We start from the raw sequence: 20,752 nt of genomic DNA, 5'->3' as shown, positions 1-20,752 counted from the left end.
CGCCGAGCGTCCCGGGTGACGGGCGGGCAGGCGTCCCCGTCCGCTCCCGGACGGGCGGGTCAGGTGACTCCGCGAGCGTCCCGGGACGGGCTGGCAGCGTCCGCCGAGCGTCCCGGGACGGCGGGCAGCGTCCGCCGAGCGTCCCCGGAGGGCGTGCCACGGGCCTGGCGTCCGCCGAGCGCCCGGGACGGGCTGGGCAGCCGTCCGCCCGAGCGTCCGGGACGGGCGGGCAGGGCTTCCTGCCGAGCGCCCTGGACGGGCGGCAGGCGTCCCGCCGCGGGCCCGGGACGGGCGGGCAGGCGTCCGCCGCGGGTCCCCCGGGTTACGGGCGGGCAGGCGTCCGCCGAGCGTCCCGGGACCGGGCGGGCAGGCGTCCGCCAGAGCGTCCCGGGACGGGCGGGCAGGCGTCCGCCGGAGCGTCCCGGGACGGGCGGGCAGGCGTCCCCCGCGGGAGCGTCCCGGGACGGGCGGGCAGGCGTCCGCCGCGGGTCCCGGGACGGGCTGGCAGGCGTTCCGCCGAGCGTCCCGGGACGGGCGGGGCAGGCGTCCGCCGAGCGTCCCGGACGGGCGGCAGGGCGTCCGCCGAGCGTCCCGGACGGGGCGGGCAGGCGTCCGCCGCGGGTCCCGGGACGGGCGGGGCAGGCGTCCGCCGATCGGGTCCCGGGACGGCGGGCAGGCGTCCGCCGAGCGTCCCCGGACGGGCGGGCAGGCGTCCGCCAGCGTCCCGGGCCGGGCCGGGCGGCGTCCGCCGGCGGGTCCCGGGACGGGCTTGGGCAGGTCGTCCGCCGAGCGTCCCGGGACGGGCGGCGGGGGGGCAGGCGTCCGCCGAGCGTCCCGACGGGCGGGCAGGGCGTTCCGCCGAGCGTCCCGGGACGGGCGGCAGTCGTCCGCCGAGCGTCCCGGACGGGCGGGCAGGCGTCCGCCGAGCGTCCCGGGACGGGGCGGGCAGGCGTCCGCCGAGCGTCCCGGGACGGGCGGGCAGGCGTCCGCCGGCGTCCCGGGACGGGCTGGGCAGGCTCCGCCGAGCGTCCCGGGACGGGCGGGCAGGCGTCCGCCGAGCGTCCCGACGGGCGGCAGGCTTCCGCCGAGCGTCCCGGGACGGGCGGGCAGGCGTCCGCCAGCGTCCCGGGACGGGCGGGCAGGCGTCCGCCGAGCGTCCCGGGACGGGGAGCGTCAGGCGTCGCCGCCGACCGCGGGTCCCGGGACGCGCGGGCAGGCGTCCGCGAGCGTCCCGGGGGACGGGCGTCCCAGGCGTCCGCCGAGCGTCCCGGGACGGGCCTGGGCAGGCTCCGTCCGACCGGGCGGTCCCGGGACGGCGCAGGCGTCCGCCGAGCGTCCCGGACGGGCGGGCAGGCGTCCGCCGAGCGTCCCGGGACGGGCGGGCAGGCCGTCCGCCGAGCGTCCCGGGACGGGCGGGCAGGCGTCCCGTCCGACGGGAGGTCCCGGGACGGGTCGGGACCAGGCGCCGGCTCCGCCCCGAGCGTCCCGGGACAGGGCTTGCAGTCGTCCGCCGTTGCGTCCCGGACGGGCGGGCGGCAGGAAAGGGAGGCGTCCGCCGAGCGTCCCGGGATACGGGCCGGGGCAGGCGTCCGCCGCGGGCGTCCCGGGCCCGAGGGGACGGGCGGGCAGTCGTCTGCCAGCGTCCCCCCCCCCCCCCCCCACGGGCCGCGGGGCAGGCTCCGCCGAGCACGGGCGCAGGCGTACGCGGGAGGCGTCCGGGTACGGGCGGGCAGGTCCGCCGCGGGTCCCGGGACGGGCGGGCAGGCGTCCGCCGAGCGTCCCGGGAACGGCGGGCAGGCGTCCGCCGCGGGTCCCCGGTACGGCGGGCAGGCGTCCGCCGAGCGTCCCGGGACGGGCTGTGGCAGGCGTCCGCCGAGCGTCCCGGACGGGGCGGGCAGGCGTCCGCCGAGCGTCCGGACGGGCGGGCAGGCGTCCGCCGAGCGTCCCGGGACGGGCGGGAAGGCGTCCGCCGAGCGTCCCGGACGGGCGGGCAGGCGTCCGCCGAGCATCCCGGGACGGGCGGGCAGGCGGCCGCCGAGCTTCCCGGGAACGGGCGGGCAGGCGTCCACCGCGGGTCCCGGGACTGGGGGCGGGCAGGCGTCCGCCGCGGGGTCCCGGGACGGCGGGAGGGCAGGCGTCCGCCGAGCGTCCGGGGGGACGGGCTGGCAGGGCGTTCGCCGAGCGTCCCGGGACTGGGGCGGGCAGGCGTCGCCGACGTCCCGGGACGGGCGGGCAGGGCAGGCGTCCGCCCGAGCGTCCCGGGACGGGCGGGCAGGCGTCCGCGAGCGCCCGGTCCCGGGACGGGCGGGCAGGCGTCCGCCGCGAGCGTCCCGGGATGGCGGGCAGCGTCCGCCGAGCGTCCCGGGATGGGCGGGCAGGCGTCCGCCGAGCGTCCCGGGACGGGCGATTACCGCAACGGTCGATGTCTACCTCTTGTCCCGGGAAGGGCAGGCCGGAGCCCATCTTGGGTCCCGGGAGTAGTGGGCGATGTCCGCCACATGTCTCGCGACTGGTGATCCCCAACCTACTCTTCCTGGGACGGACATTCAATGTGTGCCACGGGTCTCGGGACAGGCGGGCGATATCTGCCACGGGTTTTCGGACAGGTGGACCGGGCCCACGTCTGGTCCTGGGATGGGGCCCCCGCCAGTGAGGCGACCAGGTCGAGCCGCCAGTGGATGGGCCCTTGGCAGGGAGGAGATTTGGTCTGGCCGTCAGGGGTGGGGCCTCCAGCGAGGAAGCAAATCAGTTGGGCTGCCAGGAGTGGGCCCCCCAGTGAGGAGGCGACTGGTTATTGCCGCCAGGGTTGAGGACCCTTGTGGGGAGGACACCGGTTTGGTCCCCTGGGGTGGGGCCACTGGTGGGAAGGAGAACGGGTCGGGCTGCCTGGCGTCGGGCCCCTCGGCCCCCGGCCAGGAGAAAAAAAAAAATAGTAGTTTTTCAGACCTAGCCAAATTTGCTCTAACTGCTCTTTGCTTGCCACACTCTAATGCTGAATGCGAACGAGTGTTCAGTAAAAGTTAATCATCGCTTTAAAAACTAAACAAAGAAACAGACTGAAAACAAGGCCAGTTAATGGGGCTTTACTCTCTGCTAGTTGCATCAAAGATTCAGGAGGGTCATGTGTTCATTATACTCCTGCAAATGATATGTTTTCCAGAATAAATAATCATGCTCAGATATTCCAGAACGTCAGAGAACTTGAATTTGATTAGGAAGAAGATTCTTAAAGATATACTTTACAATTATTATTGTTATTAATTCCTTTATCATGGGATAGGTATCAGTACCAGTCATGTTTAATTATATATATTTATTTTAAATTACTACACAGTGATGCTATTTTGATTTTCGATGTTTTGGGGTGCTTAAAGATATGTATGGGTGGGCCTATCAACTCACATATCTTCGTGTTAATTCGTTATCAGTTTAGTTTACATTATGGAAAGAAGTGACGTTCTAAGCTGTATACTTTTCTTACCACAGTGTTAATACAATATAGTAATAATTTGTCCATAACAATTGTTGATAACATTACAATTATTCATAATTCCATTTTTTTCGTTTTTGTAGAGAAAAATGTTTCATTTGTATTTTTTCTTAATTATATATGTAAATTGCAAGATATTAATGACTACAAAGAAATCATACATAAATTCATTATTTAGTAAAATTATAAAAAATGTGTTAAATATCAGAAACAGTGTGAGATAATAATTACGATAAATCTACAATTTTGTACGATATTTTTTACTGAAAACCCATAATTTTGAGGAGCCAGTACGATAATTCCAATCCGAGAGTGTGTGGCAGGCGGCAGCACTGTTGGGGGAAGTGGGCGGGAGCGGTGGCGCGCGTTTTACAAACTGTCATCGTCACATTCTATTGTCTGCAGTTCTTCATTTTCCTTCCTGTTACCTGTATCTTAATTCAATGAGCAGTATTGGCCCATGATCTGCCTTCATGACCATAGTCAGATGGCAGATCAGCTAACAGCGCCTATCACAATTACGGACGTAGTCGGAGTCCGACTATCGGACATGCAGTCTCTCATACTAAACATGATGGGAGCTCCGCGGGACGCCGTAGCAAGGATTAGAATAAAATATAGAAAAATCGCCAAGTTTCTCAGGATAATTTTCACAGATTACCTCACCAGAAGTGCATTTTATCAACCCTTTTCTTTACTTTTTAACCAATAAACTGTGTTTCGTGCTGCCTTAAATCCAAACAGGACCAGAGTTTAGAATTAAAGAAAAACAAAATTGCTTTAGCCAAGCAAACTGAATCAAACCAGATCATCACACAGTGTTGTTCCCTGTGCCAAACTTAGATTTTGTTGCTGGGCAAGTACACGGCACGCCTACTGTAAGAGCTGTTTTGCTCTTCAGTCAGACTTCAGAGATAAGTGAGACAAGAAATCCTACTAGTACTGAAAGCAGAACTGCGCTAGACTAACCATTTAAGGTTTGTTGTCGTCGTAGGCCTATGCCTACTGAAGAGCTGTAGGCCTAGCTAACCCTGTACCGATAACAAGTGGGCGTGTGATCAAGTGATGACTAAACATTCACTTTGAAACAAGACTCTCAGGTCTATTATACCTAGTCTGTCTTACAACTTTTTTCAAATTTTACGTAGCGAGAGACCTTAGTACTATAAAAGCATTAAATCTGTTTCCTAGTTTGGTCGGACTTTTTGAATGATTGAATCCATTTTTGGCCCTGACGTTGCCTAATATGACCTGTCAAATCTGAACAAGCCTAGGGTAAAAAAAAAACCATGGTACAGAGGTGGACCATGTACGATCAATGTGTACAACCCCCAAAAAAGTACATTATAATGCGTCCTGACACCGGAGTAGAGGTCTTTAGCTCCGTTTCTCACCAACAACAAGTCGCGTCTGATGCCCATCTCCGATGTCAGGACGCGTTATAATGTACTTTTTTGGGGGTTGTACACATTGATCGTACATGGTCCACCCCTGTACCATGCTGTTTTTTACCCTATATCCTAACATCGTCACCTATAGTACTAATTGGAGGGTGGATTCCTATCCTTGGACCCTACACCTATGTACAGAACTACCATAGAGCCTAACCCTCCTCTGTAGGGCAATCAATTTGGTTAACCCCAAGGTGAAGGATTTTAAGTTGAGTTATAACCAGTAGGGTAGGTAATATTTGGTTGAGTTAAAACTCTTAGGTGAAGGACTTTAGATTAAGAAGTTACAACCCCTAGGTGAAGAAATTTAGTTTGAGTAATGTTAGTAATGTCAGATATGGTTGTTAGGGTAGCAAAGCCCAGTCAGGTAGGAAGTCTGTCCAAAATAAAGTTGAATACAATAGTACATTCGGTAGATCTAGTATTATTACTATTCGGCGGCGGCCTAGAGTATGGCAGTTGCGGTTTTTTATGCAGTTTTACCTCCTGAACAAGAATTTTAAGTAATATTTATTCGGACAACTTTAATTAACCCGCAGGGGCCCGTACTGTACTATAGAAATACCCAAGAGCAAGTTGAATAACAAGTGACCTTAGGCTATGGTATGTGCAATGGTTTCTGGGAATAAGATGTTAATGGACTAGGTATTTAAAAATATTTTAGAAAGATCTCTCATATACCATTATCTTTGCAAATTATTACCAAGCAAGGTACGTATTCACAAATTTATAAATTAAATTACAAAGTGTATTTTCTATATCTGCTGGATTATTGCACTTATGGTCAGGGTACGGTGGCAAGGGCTAAGGTGAGCAAAGCCCTTTGGTCAGGTTAGGACCCAGGACCTTGAGTTACGTTATTGAAGGAATGTGTTCTAGTTAAAATATGGTTTTTCTGATGGGCTTTGTGTTTCATCCATTTTTTTTTTTTTCTACAAAATATTGTTGAAAATCCATATGCTCTATTTGCTGAGGATTTGGGAGATGGGAAGGGTGGTGACAAAAAGCTGAAACGTGTTTTGCAGATGAATTATAAATCAGAATCATTTGAAACACCAGCAAAACTATGAAAAATATATGTATTTCTGGCAAAAATACCCACTTCCTTTGTTAATAGTGTCTTCATAGTTGGTTAAGGACAGTACAGGATCCTGCATGTAATTAATGTGGTTGTGTAATTAAATTACATATATATACTGTATTTAATTTTATCAATTTAATACTCAGTCTTGATCTGGGTATAAACAGGAATAAGTGAATAACAATAGCTTTCTTTTCCTCTCAATTAGTAGTTCATATTACTCTGGGAAAATCCTGTCAACACAGAATTTCCTTAGTTTTTGTGTGTTTTGCTTTCAGGATGTTGAACATTAAATTAAAGCAAAATCTAATTTTAGTTGAGAGTTGTGCTCAGAAGACCATTTTATTTCATATAGTACACATTCATTTTTATTTAAATTGCATCTTAACTTGAAAGTGTTTCATAGTAAGGATGCACCACAAACCCTCATATAAAGGGCTGTTGACTTGGTTTCTTATATGGGTTTTGATATACTGATGGGGATCGAAAGGTTTTCAGAACAATGGTAATTTAAACTTTTGACTTTTATTTATGAGATTCATATCTCTGGAGTAAATGATGCAACTGTTTAAGGAATGCATACCATCAGACTGGTTAATTCCCTCAGGGTAAATGTAAATCTTATTAGATTTTCCAATATTTTTTTCAGAGTTTTTGTGATTTTTTCTGATCAAACTTTTGAAAAATCATGGATCGATGGGTGGGGAGAGTAGCATTGGTGACTGGAGCAAGCTGTGGAATTGGAGCAGACATTTGTAGAGAGCTGGTAAAAGCTGGTATGATTGTAGTAGGGACAGCAAGAAATGTGGAAAGAATTGAGGTCAGTTTATGATGCCATTTATCCTAATTGTTATGATATCACCATTTATATTTATGTCTTTTCTTCTAAAAATCTGGACATTCATCAGTAAATTCTGCAGTGCCATGCTCTCATTTTAAAATGTTATACATATACTTCCCCAAGTCTTCCATTGTATAAGTTTAACAAATAAAGGATGTTCACATGATGTATGTATGAAAAGCTAGAGTATTAATTAGCCACAGAAGACCTAGTAATATATATACTATATAAATAATAGGAATGTCAATATCTTGTCTGTCATGTTCTTGTAAAGCATTTCTTTAAGGCTTTATAGGATAATTTGATAATTCAAGTGTAAGCATCAAGATAATTCTTTAAAATTTAATTAAAATTACAGGCTTTATCAAAAGAACTGAAGGGGAACCCAGGGACTCTATTTGGAGTTAAATGTGACCTGACCAAAGATGCTGATGTTGAAAACCTTTTCTCTGTCATCAAAGAAAAATACAAAGGCGTAGATATCTGTATTAACAATGCTGGGATGTCTTATAACAATAGCCTCATAGGTAAGAATATTCCCTAAGGAGTAATTTCCCTTATGAGCAGTTTATTGAAAAAATTCATAGTTTCACTACAGTCAATGATATACTATAGGTTCCCTAGGGACCTCATTATTTTTATGCTGGAAAGACTGTGTTCATAATCAATCTTTTATATCCTCTTATTGAAATGCTGAATAGTACAGTATTTAATGGAGGAGGCCACCAGATGGAGAGATGGAATTATAATCAGTACCTCTCAGGAGATGGAGTGTCAGGGAGGGAGTGTCAGGTATTCTTGAAATGAGGTCTGTATTTCATAGTGAGTCGGCTTCATGGTCCTTTATTATTGGAATTACACTCTCTTTTGAGTGTGCTTTAACATGAAAGCTGCATCAACAGAATTCAGTTTACATTATGTCTCAATTATTCTGACATTCCCTTTTCTGTGAGAGAAATTTTATGTAGTAAGTGCTCTATCTCCATTTCATCCATTAAAGGATATGGATACACTTAAGGATGCTTTTATTTCATTAGTAAAGCTGTAGAGGCATTATACAAGCACTGGAAATTTACAGAATTCTTGTTAATGTTTTATAGCATGATCACAAAGAATGTTTAAGCACAGTATTAAATTCTGCTACTGTTTGGGGTGTACTCTTGCTAAAACATGCAGGAAGTGGTGGAGTGAAAGATCACAGTATAATGATTTTCCCTGATTAATATGGTTAGCTATCCTCAAGCAGTTTGGATAACCATAGGGTCATATTTCTTGGGGCATCTTTTTAGGGGGTGCCATAGTCTAGATCAGTGGTGTCATCTTGAAATATGGTTGGTGATGTTTGGGTGTCCTGATACTTGCATTTTTTTCTGAATATGGATTGCTTTAAGGATGCAGAGGTTGAAGCTCTCCTGTTCACTGTCTGACATTTATAGTAGCTATTAGATCTTGACGTAGGAGTACATATTGTGTTTTTCTTCATCATACCTCCTGATTTCACCTTTAAGGGCATTGTATACATGGCCAAGGCTGAATTATTTCTTATCAAGATGCTAGACATCTGATTCCTATATACATACCAATATACACGTATAAGGTTAATATTCTGGTTGGGATTACAGGGTTTGGCACTTCTTGTTTGCTTTGTCAGTTTTTTATGGGTATTGTTGAAGAGCATGTTTTCTATAGGATACTGCCCAAGCCACCCACTGCAGGCTCATTGCTGATACCTTTGTCAAAGCAGGCGATGAAAATGGAATCAACTGACAGACAGACATGTGAAGAGTGCATTGTCCTCAACTACACCGGAAAGAGAAGTATGATAGGAAACCTCCTTTCTTTAATGATCTCTTTTCCTAAAATAATATACAATTAGAGAAGAGTTGAAAATAAAAAAGACTAACTTGTGCCTGTACCTCCATGACTAGACTGACTGCCCTAATGATGTATGCTGTGTCAGCACAGCTTCTGTTTGGAGAGCCCTTTTCCATTGCTGATCATGGCACCCTACCCATAAAAAGTTTGACATGGCTGCCCAAGTTATAGTTAATAATGGTAATTCTATCCATCAAATTGAAATGCAATAAATATAGCCTACTATAAGATTCAAAGCCAGTGTCCCAGTGTTTTTCCGGGATAAAATTATATCAACGTACCCGACAAAGATGTCACTTTTGTCACAGGGTATCTTACATCCCTACCTAATTTTTTACATTGTTCTGTAATACAAAAGTTGCATAATTCTGGTAACATAAGAGTAACACCGACTTCTTGTTGACATCGCCAGCAAACTCAGAGGAATGACGTAACTAATGACGTCATTAACCTGCCTCCTAGATGGATAATTGGCTATTCGCGAAAAAGTCTCCACCTCTGGCAACAATGAAATACAACCAATACTCCTTGTTTACACTTCATAGTAGTCGTAGTAGCTGTAGTAGTAGTACAGTGGTCCTCCCGTATTCGCGAGGGATGCGTACCAGACCCCCGTGAATAGTTGGAACCTGCAAATGTTTTGGAACCCCTATAAAAACGCAAATAACAGCCTATTTTGTTAGTTAAAACTCAAGAAAAACCACTAAAAATGTTCATACTTGGTTTTTTTAATAGTTTTATCACAAAAAGTGCATTTTATGATGAAATTCATAAAAAAAAACCCAGGAATTTGAGGATATTTCTCATAGAAAAATACTGCGAATGCACGAATTTTCCGCGAATAATGCGGGGAAACATTCCCGATAGAAATCTGCGAATGTGTGAGTCCGCGAATCTGGAGAACACGAATACGGGGGCCCACTGTATATAAGATTTATGCCTAGAGGTCGAGTGCTAGAATCCTTTAAGAAAGGGTTTTCACAGGTAATCTGAGAAATTACTTTCTATCCCTATTTCTCCATTGAAAAATTATATAATTAAAAATCAATTAACAAGATGAAGAAAACTTTGGCATTCATCGTAACTCCCTTGATATTTTTTCTATGACAGTGACGATCATTGTAATAAATAGATAATTGCATAGGATTAGATTGGATTATAGAATTTAGACTTCAAGCCAAGCACTGGGACCTATAGAGGTCATTCAGTGATATATTATAACCCATGACCTTTTTTTTTTTTTTTTTTTTTTTCTTTTTTTTTTTTTTTGCAAAGCAAGTTTTAATGTTGTTCCACAAGTCATATTTTCCTAAGAAATCAACAACTATTGCTTTATAGAGCATATAGTATAATTATCTTTCTGCACCTCATGGAAGTCAACAAATGACAAAAACTTGGTAGCCTTGGATGTCCAGGTGTACTCTTTACCCAAAAAAGGGCCCTATTATTCATTTACCTGTTCAAGTTTACGTAGCGTTTGCCACGGGCCTCCTCACTTCTAAACAACTCTGCAAGTTGAATCACAAAAGCTGTCCTACAGCCACAGGGACAATGACTTATTACAGCCACCATTCTTGAAGCCTTGACAAGGTAAGATTCATTCAGAATTTCAGAGACAGCTGTTTGTTGTCATCACCTTGTGGGAGGAGTCTTCTCTTATGAATAGTATTACTTTTTCAATATAAGTAATAAAGAATCCTGCCAAAAATTAGGTAGGGATGTAAAGTATACTATGGCTAAATAATATCTTTGTCAAATGCGCAGAAAAAAGTTATTCCGGAAAAACACCTGGACAAAGGCTCTGAATCTCATAATAGCTGTCAAGGAATGGTAACCACTCCCACCCCCCACCCCCTTGAGAAAGAACACTTTATTTGAGCTTTACTAGTGTCCTGTACTGTTAGTTCTTGATCCATAATGGTCAATATGTACTACAGGAAATCATCACTAGACATGTCATTCCCACTTGTCCGCATATTTTTTATAACCACTTGTTGTAAATTTAAAACATCCTTAATTATGTTATTTGTATAGTACTATATGGATGAAATGAACAGAAAACAATTATTACATGACCTTTTTTCCCAAGAAAAGGGAATTGGCAGAAACATGGAGAGGTTTTATTATTATTACTGTTAATAACCCTTTCCCAAATTAATTTGGTAAGATTAAGAATAAAGTAGTAAAGGAATTATGGAATTAGTGCATGTATTGGTGTTACTCACTGTTTTAATGTATACTTACCTGGCAGGTATATATATAGCTATATTCTCTGTTCCACCTGGCAGAAATTTTCAAAACTCGCGGCAATCGCTAGTACCTATTAGTAGTTCAGGCAACCACCACCCCGTTACCGTGGCGCTAGCGCTAGGAACCGTTCCCAATTGGGCCAGATTTTCTCTGCCAGCCGAACCGGCAACATTGTTGGTTGGTTCCCTGCTAGAATTTTCATTCTCGTTGCTGACTGATCTTGGATTTTGGTATTGTACTTGGAAACGTTAGCTTGGCATTCGCTTTGGATTGCTCTTTAAGATGTCTGACTCTGGAAGTATGTTTAGAGTGTGTAAAAGAGGGGTGTAAAGGTAAGACTGCCGAAAGCTTCGGTCGACCCTCATACCGTTTGTAAGAAATGTAGGGAGACTGTGTGTACTTGGGAGAATAGATGCATTGAATGTGAGAATTTATCAGAGAAGGAATGGAAGGTCTTTATGAAATACGTTGAGAGACTGGAGAAAGATCGTGTAAGGAGATCTGTTTCTCGTAGTGAGAAGTCAAATTCTTCGAGTAAAAGGAGTGATTGTATTTCCTCTCCAGCTCCTTCTAATGTAGAAAATTGGTAGTTCCTTCTCCCCAGGTATCTTCCTGCGCCCGCTGCTGTATCGGAGGAGACGAACGATACAAATATTGTGAAAGTGTTCGCTGCCCTTGCGTCCATGGGCGACCAGATACAGCGACTTACAGACAAAGTTAGTGCTTTCGATGTCAGTGAAAGTGTAGTGGAGGGGGCGTCTGATCGTCTCTCTCGTGCTCCTAGACCTAGACCTCTGTCAAGCTCCCAGACCCAAGGGAGAAGGCATGTCGACAGTCGAAGGGAGGCGAGAGAGGTTTTGACACGGTCAGGCGTCCCTTCGAACAGTCCTGTTGCAAGTTCCCAGGCTGTTGCAGTTCGCCGCAGAAAAGGCGTAACTGGGAAGTGTGCGTCCTCGGAAGGTTCGACTTCCGAGCGAGAACGTCGGTATGCAGTGGTGTCTCGCCCACTCAAGAGGACGTTCAGGACATCAACTGCTCTCGAGAGACAGGTGCAAGATAGTGAGGCTTGGAGTAGTCCTGAGGTGTTGTCATCCTCGGAAGACGGGGGAGCAGTACCGATCAAGAGGAAAAGGATTTTTCGTACTAGAGAGGACGCAAATCGCACTGGCGATATACGTCCGTCTTCGGCATGGTATTGCCTTGGGAGAATCGCCTCCATCTTCTTATGGATCCTCCCCTCGTATTTCTCCGTCGGGTAGAGTACAAGATCGCTCTCCTTTAGGTCGCAGTCCAGCTCGTAATCCTCATCCTTCGTCGTCTACCATTCAGGAGGATGGTACGAAGCATTTCTTACGGGGGGAAATGCAAGTCCAAGTTGGCAGTGTTGGTGAAGTCTTGGGATGCTCCTGAACAAGCATCTTCGAGGCGTAAGGACGATTTCCTTCCCATTAAGTCTTTGAGAAGGGAAGACAAGGACGCGTTCGCCGAGGACGCAGGGCGCACTGGCGCTAGGCTAGGAAAAAGAAAATAGTGTCGGAAGAAGCAGGACGCAAACGTCAGGACGCGGAACCAATGGTGGACGCAGGACGCAGGCGGCAGGAAGCAGGCGTGTCTACGATGGACAGGACGCAGGCGGCAGGACGCAGACGCATCGGTAGCCGCAGGACGCAGGCGGCAAGACATCGAGAGGCGGCAGGACGCCGATGCCTCGCTAGCCGCAGGACGCAGGCGGCAGGACGCTAGTCCGTCAACGAAGCGTCAATACGACGACGACTTGCAAGATATTTCTTCAGCAGAAGAAGAGTTGGAAGTAATTGAAGAGAAGAATACAGAACCTTCTTCAGATTATAAGGTTCTGACTTCACGTCTTATTGCTGTTTTTGAGGGGGAATTTAAACCGACAGCTCCGTTATCCCCCTTATCACAGTTTTCCAAGACTAGGACTCCAAAGAAGTCCTCCTTCCTGAAAATGACGATGTCAATTTCGGCAAAGAAGGCCCTTCAACGGGTGAATGACTGGATGAAGGACAAGAAAGAAGCGGGAAAATACTCTTTTGTTTTTCCTCCAGCTAAGTTAGCTTCTAAATCTGGAGTATGGTACGCTACTGGAGAAAGTCTAGGCCTGGGAGTACCTGCCTCCTCCCAGGGGGACTTCTCCAGTATAGTGGAAGTCTCAAGCTCACGCAACCTGGCGTTACAGTCGGCCAAGGTCTGGTGGACGTCCTCGGAATTTGACCATCTATTTAAAGGGATTTTTAGGACTTTCGAAGTCTTTAATTTCTTGGATTGGTCTTTGGGAGCGCTAGCGAATTCCATAGGAGAAGAGGATTCGCAGGACTTAGAAACAGCTAAGAGCATTATGTCCTGCATGGATAAGGCTCTTAGAGACGGAACGAATGAGCTGGCTTCGTTATTCACGGCAGGAGTGCTTAAGAAGAGATCGCTCTTGTGTTCGTTCGCATCAAAAGGAGTTTCTAACTCTCAGAAATCGGAGTTACTGTTCTCTCCCCTTTCGAAACAGCTGTTTCCTTCAGAGGTGATTAGGGATATAGCTCTATCCCTTTCGCAGAAAGCTACTCAAGATCTTCTTTCTTCTTCGGTTTAAGAAGTTCTTACCAACCAAGTTGGTGAAGAAGACGCCAAAGGAGACTAGACCGTCGCAACAGCCCTTTCGAGGAAGAACATTCGCTCGACCCGCCTTTAGGGGTAAGAGAGTACCAGCGAAAAGAGGAGCCAAGAACCCCTCTAAGAATGAGAATTCGGTCCTCCAGACGACAGTGGGAGCCAGACTTCAAGGTTTTTGGGAAGTCTGGCAACAAATGAAGGCAGATCCCTGGGCTGTCAACGTAGCTCGGGAAGGATACAAGATTCCTTTCGTGAAAAGACCCCCTCTCGCAACATCTCCGAGAGCCCTCGGGGCAAATTACAACGATTTAGAGAAGAAAGCGGCTCTGTGGGAGCAAGTAGCTTCCATGCTAGAGAAGGAGCAATAGAACCTGTTCTGGATCACGAATCTCCGGGATTTTACAACCGTCTGTTCCTGGTTGCAAAGTCCTCGGGAGGTTGGAGGCCAGTGCTGGACGTAAGTCAACTGAATCTTTTCGTAGAAAAGACCAAGTTCACTATGGAGACGAACGATTCAGTACTGGCAGCGGTACGTCCAGGGGACTGGATGGCGACTCTGGACTTACAAGACGCATACTTTCATATTCCGATTCATCCAGGAAGCAGGAAGTATCTAAGGTTTGTGATTCAGGACAGGGTCTTTCAGTTTCAAGGCCCTATGCTTCGGCCTTTGCACAGCCCTCAAGTATTCACGAGGATGATGTCCAATGTGGCGAGATGGCTACATTTAAGAGGGATCAGAGTATCTTTGTATCTGGACGACTGGTTGATAAGATCCCAGTCGAGAATTCAATGTCTGGAGGACGTAAGTCAAACATTGGACTTAGCAAAAGACCTAGGTCTGGTAGTGATATGGGAAAGTCCCATTGGAGCCCCCAACAACAGATAGTTTATTTGGGGATTCAGATATCGGCAGTGACTTTTCGGGCTTTTCCGTCCCCCGAAAGGCAAGCCCAATGCAGTCAGAAGGTGCAGGATTTTTCTAAAGAAAGACCGATGCTCTGCAAGAGAGTGGATGAGTCTACTGGGCACACTCTCTTCACTAGAGAGGTTCATTTCTTTAGGAAGACTGCACATGAGACCTCTTCAGTTTTTCCTGAAGGATTCATGGCCAAGAAAATCGCAACCGGATTCCTTCCAGTTTCTAATTCCGACCGAAGTAAAGGAGGAATTAAAGTGGTGGCTAACTCCAGGCAGGTTAGCAAGAGGGATGTCGCTTCAGCAGAAGAACCCAGACCTCGTCTTGTTTTCCGACGCGTCGGACGCGCGGGTTGGGGGAGCGACATTAGGCCCCTCAAGAGGGTGTCGGGACTTTGGAACAAGGACGAAACAAAGTGGCACATAAACAGGAAGGAACTGTTGGCAATTTTCTTGGCTTTGAAGCACTTCAGAGAGTTGATTCGAAACAAGACAGTGCAGGTCAACTCGGACAACACCACGGCTCTGGCATATATTCGGAAGCAAGGGGGAACTCATTCTTTTCCCCTTTACAAGCTGGCAAAAGAAATTCTGCTTTGGGCAGAAGAGGAAAAGGTCGTGATACTCACCAGGTTTATACAAGGAGAAAAGAACGTGGGTGCGGACCTGTTGAGCAGGAGAGAGCAACTTCTCTCGACGGAGTGGACGTTGCACATGGAGGTTTGCCAGAGCCTGTGGAAGTTGTGGGGCCGTCCGGTAGTGGATCTGTTTGCGACAGCCAGAACAAAGAGATTACCAACATATTGCTCTCCGATTCCAGACCAGGAAGCAGTGGCGGTAGATGCATTCCTGATGGATTGGTCAAACTTAGATCTGTACGCATTTCCTCCGTTCAAGGTGCTGGGGAAAGTGATGAAGAAGTTCAGGGAGAGCAAAGGAACGAGGATGACCTTAATAGCCCCGTTTTGGCCGGCCCAAAGTTGGTTCACAGAGGTACTGGAATGGACGGTAGATACGCCAAGGACGCTTCCTCTAAGAGTAGATTTACTCAAACAACCCCACTTCGACAGGTTTCACAAGAATACCCTCGCTCTGGGTCTGACTGCGTTCAGACATCGAACGTCTGGTCAGAGCGAGGGGATATTCTAGAGAGGTGGCCAGTTGCAGTTGGCTAGAGCCAGAAGAACCTCCACAATCATCACGGTGTATCAGTCGAAGTGGGACAATTTCCGGAAGTGGTGTAAAAACAGGAAAGTGTCTTCATCCAGTACCTCTGTGACCCAAATCGCAGATTTCCTTCTTTACTTGAGGAAGGATTTACACTTGTCAGTTTTCGACAATTAAAGGTTATAAGAGTATGCTAACCTCAGTGTTTACACACAGGGATCTAGACATCTCGAATAAACCTTAGATTTTCTGAGAGAAGAGCTGATTTAGGTTCGTTTGGGACGAAGAAGAAAGAAGAAGAAAAGAAAGAAACCAATCAGGAAGGCCAGGTCCACCTGCGTGGAACCTGGATGTGGTCTTGAAGTATTTAACTTCTAGCAAATTCGAACCGTTAGAGGAATCCTCTCTGAGAGATCTTGCTAAGAAGACTATCTTTTTAGTAGCATTAGCAACTGCTAAAAGAGTTAGTGAGCTTCAGGCCATATCGAAGAAGGTGGGATGGAGACACGGCAATGCAGTGTGTGCATTCCAAGAAGGTTTCTTGGCCAAGAATGAGGATCCAGCTAATCCTTGGCCAAGATCCTTTGAAGTTTTGGGTCTAGCTGAATTGGTCGGTAACGAGCAAGAAAGAGTTCTCTGCCCAGTGAGAGCGTTGAGATGTTATATAGAAAGAACAAGAGTTATCAGAGGGAGGTCTGATGCTCTGTGGTGTTCAGTTAAAGACCCCACTAGAGCCCATGACGAAGAACGCTCTAGCCTTCTTCATGAGAGAGTTAATTAAAGAGGCTCATATGTTGTGTGAAGAGCAGAGCTTTGGTATTTTAAAGGTGAAGGCTCATGAAGTCAGGGCAGTGGCGACTTCATTAGCGTTTAAAAAGAATTTAGCCCTCAAGGAAATTATTGAATCAACATATTGGAGAACTAATTCAATATTTGCGTCTCATTATCTTAGGGACGTTCAGACAACCTTCGATAATTGTCAGACGCTAGGTCCATACGTGTCCTCGGGTACAGTATTGGGCAAAGGAGTTACTACCCCATAACCTTCTTGTAAGCTAGTTGTTTTTATTAGGTGATGGTGTTTGTGTTTTTTTTTTTTGGTCGTCTGAGAAAAGGGTGCGGTACTTTTCTCAGTCGTGTTAGTATTATCTGGTGATGGTGTGTGTGTAGTTCAGGTAAATGATTTGTTACTAGCTTGAATGCCGTGGCATAAGAGGGCTGTAAGGATCTGTCAACACATTGGTCACGTCCAGTTTTGTCAGTTCCAGTCTTAGCTTCTTCAACATACAGGACACTTCCTTGTTGAGAGCTTACTAAGGTTTAAGCAGGCTTAGAGGCATGGACCTATGAAGTCAGCTACCTTAGCAGGTAAGGAACCTGGAGTTTTAATAATATAATAATAGTTTTTATACTCTAAGAATGTTGCTGTCCTTGACCCACCTCCAAATGTGTCAATCAGCTATATATATACCTGCCAGGTAAGTGTCATACATTAAAATGAAGTTTTTATGATAAAACAAAGTTAATGTATACTTACCTGGCAGGTATATATAATTTAATTCCCACCCGCCTCCCCTCAGGGGACAGGGTTCAGAGAAAATCTGGCCCATTGGGAAACGGTTTTCCTAGGCGCTAGCGCCACGGTAACGGGTGGTGGTTGCCTGAACTACTAATGGTTACTAGCGATTGCCGCGAGTTTTGAAATTTTCTGCCAGGTGGAACAGAGAATATAGCTATATATATACCTGCCAGGTAAGTATACATTAAACTTTGTTTTATCATAAAAACTTCATTTTTATATTGCTCTGCACTCAAAGATAAAATACCGTAGGTTAAGTGGGTTAATTTGGGCTCTGTAGTGATATTCATAGGTAGAATGAAAAATATGTACTGTAAAAGTAAAAATGTTCACGCTGCATTCTGGGAAATACATAAGTTAATAATCCATGACAACAAATATAATTAAAAAATAGCAGCAATAGGCATAAATATACTGTGGCAAAAGGAAAAAAATAACTTTTGTTACTATTTAATAAAATTATTGCTTCTAAATGTTGCAGTTGACCTCAACACCTACACAGGCTAAAACTCCAGAACCACCCAGATTACAGATAGTTAGACAAAGTGCATTTGCGCACACTAATGCACATTGCCACCATATAGAGTTTGTAATAATAATAAAGAATCTTTCAAGCTGCATGTGAGGATTCTTCCACTGTGCAGGTTAAATTCATGAAGCAAGACTGCTGTTACATATAAACATATAAAAGCACAGTACAGTATCCTGTATGTAATCATAAGACTTGAAATTGTCACTACATATACAGAAGGACAGCTACATAGCTAGTTGCAAGTATAGCTCTTTATTCATTTCAAATGTCACTATGAATGAGAGACTAGTACTAATGTTAAAAGGATGATGGTAACCCCGGTCACTGCTGCCTTGTGCTCGGTGAAGAAAAAGTAAACGTGATTTTACGAAAAGAATAGTAGAAAATGGGTAGACTCATGATAGTTTAATTTTGATTAATAGTATTCAACAGAGCAAATGTTCACAAGGAACAGGCCAAAAGGAATGTGAAAAAAATGATATTGTTATGATACAATAAAGTTTCATACATACTTACCTGGCAGATATATACATAGCTATCGACTCCGTCGTCCCCGACAGAAATTCAAATTTCGCGGCACTCGCTACAGGTAGGTCAGGTGATCTACCGCCCTGCTCTGGGTGGCAGGACTAGGAACCATTCCCGTTTTCTAATCAGATTCTCTCTTCCACCTGTCTCCTGCAGGGAGGCTGGGTGGGTCTTCAATCGTATATATCTGCCAGGTAAGTATGTATGAAACTTTATTGTATCATAACAATATCATTTTCATACATTCAACTTACCTGTCAGATATATACATAGCTGATTGACACCCTTTGGTGGAGGGCAAGAGACCGCTAACTTACTGACTAGACAGGTAAACAACATATGTTGTAGGTATAAATAGACCTTGGTTCCTACCTTATTAGATGGAAGACTTCGTGGCTACTGCCCAGGAGTCTGCTTCACCTCAAGAGCCTTAGCGAGATAGTGATCTGTGGCCAAGAGTTCTTGCTGGTCTGTCGATGGGGTCTTATCCACTTACTCGACAGAGCTAACTGGCATTTGTCAAGGGGTGCTAATCCGCTTATATGACAACACGCCTTCTTTAAGGAGCACACAACCGATCCCGATCACCCGATCCTAACCCGTGTTAGTTCTAAGATTGTCAAGAGTCATCCCCAAACTCTTAGCAAACAACCACAAACTCGAAAATCATACATACAAAATCAAACAAAATTTTGTACCCCTCTAATAGTCAGCTGTCACTCGATTTCCTAATGAAGAGAAGTGAAGGCCGCCAGTGCGACATCTGACACTCCCCTGCACAGGAAACACAAGAACACATCCGACAAGAGGGTTACGTACACAAATTTAAGGATCGGTGCTCTCTCCTTTACCCAGAACCGTCTGTGCTGACACAAACGGACCTAGAGAAAAACATTTCTCATACGTTATTCGCACATCTTTCAAATAATGAGATGCAAATACTGAGTTGCATCTCCAATAGGTTGCGTCCAAAATATTTTTAAGTGACATATTTCTCTGGAACGCAATTGATGTCGCGATTGCCCTTACCTCATGAGCTCTTACTCTTAATAGATTAAAAGAGTCATCTGGGCAGTTCTTATGAGCCTCGGTAATTACACTTCTAACAAAGAAGGCCAAAGCATTTTTAGACATAGGTCTCTTGGGGTCTTTCACCGAGCACCATAGACCATGTTGTGAGCCTCCCAACCGCTTCTTTCTGTCCAGAATAGAATTTCAGTGCTCTAACTGGACAAGAGTGATCTTTCTAGTTCTCATGCCTGACTAGGCTTAGTAAGTCCTTTTACCTCGAAACTCCTAGGCCAGGGATTCGAAGGGTTCTCGTTTTTGGCAAGAAAAAGAGTCTGGAATGAACAAATCGCAGAATCTTCTTTGAAGCCAACTCGTGACTCAAGGGCGTGCAACTCACTGACCCTTTTAGCCGTAGCCAGAGATAGCAGAAATATACACTTTCTAGTGATATCCCGGAATGAAGCCGTATGAGGTGGTTCGAACTTTTCCGAGGACAGAAATTTCAGAACCACATCTAAGTTCCAGCTCAGAATCCTAGGTTCTACTGACTTCGACGTTTCAAAGGAGCGGATGAGATCGTGCAAATCTTTATTATTCGTCAAATCTAAGCCCCTGTTTCTAAAGACTGACGAAAGCATACTTCTGTATCCTTTAATTGTTGGTACAGAGAGATGTGACTTTTCCCTCAGGAAAAGAAGGAAATCCGCAATTTCGGTTACAGAGGTATTGGAAGAGGACAGCTTCTTCGACCTGCACCAGTTTCTGAAAACTTCCCACTTCGATTGGTACACTCGCCTAGTAGATGATCTGCGGGCTCTAGCAATTGCGCTTGCCGCCTTGCGAGAAAACCCTCTCGCTCTGACAAGTCTTTCGATAGTCGAAAGGCAGTCAGAGCAAGAGCGGGTAGATTTTGATGGTACCTCTCGAAGTGGGGTTGTTTGAGCAGATCTATCCTGTTTGGAAGAGATCTGGGGAAGTCCACTGTCCACTCCATCACCTCCGTGAACCAAATTCGGGATGGCCAATATGGGGCTATCAGAGTCATTCTGGTTCCCTTCGAGGCCACAAACTTTCTGACTACTTCCCCCAGAATCTTGAATGGGGGAAAAGCGTACACGTCTAGCCCTGACCAGTCCAGGAGAAAGGCGTCTATTGCATACGCCCTGGGATCTTCTACCAGGGCGCAAAATGTATCTATTCTTTTGGAGAGAAACGTGGCGAATAGATCTATCTGCGGTTTCCCCCAAAGATACCAAAGGGTCTGACAGACTTCCGAGTGGAGGGTCCATTCTGTAGGAAGGACCTGGAACCTCCTGCTCAGTCTGTCCACTCTCACGTTCCTCTCCCCCTGAACAAATCTCGTTAGAAGAACCACGTTCCTTTGATTTGCCCAAATCAGCAGAT

At 46.7% G+C, this 20,752-nt stretch overlaps 1 protein-coding gene across 1 annotated transcript in view; it reads left to right on the top strand.

The window, feature by feature from the left end:
- Positions 1-4,338: 4,338 nt before the first annotated feature.
- LOC135218412 (dehydrogenase/reductase SDR family member 11-like) overlaps positions 4,339-20,752 on the top strand; it is a 39,791-nt gene continuing 23,377 nt past the window's right edge. Inside the window, exons 1-3 of the mRNA XM_064254715.1 lie at positions 4,339-4,467; positions 6,672-6,842; positions 7,222-7,390. Coding sequence (XP_064110785.1) covers positions 6,711-6,842; positions 7,222-7,390 — 301 coding nt within the window. The 5' untranslated portion in view covers positions 4,339-4,467; positions 6,672-6,710. The remainder of the gene's footprint in view (positions 4,468-6,671; positions 6,843-7,221; positions 7,391-20,752) is intronic.

The sequence above is a fragment of the Macrobrachium nipponense genome, chromosome 9 (genome assembly GCF_015104395.2).
Source record: "Macrobrachium nipponense isolate FS-2020 chromosome 9, ASM1510439v2, whole genome shotgun sequence".
In the NCBI taxonomy this organism is placed as follows: Eukaryota; Metazoa; Arthropoda; class Malacostraca; order Decapoda; family Palaemonidae; genus Macrobrachium; species Macrobrachium nipponense.
This window is presented reverse-complemented; position numbering and strand designations above follow the sequence as displayed.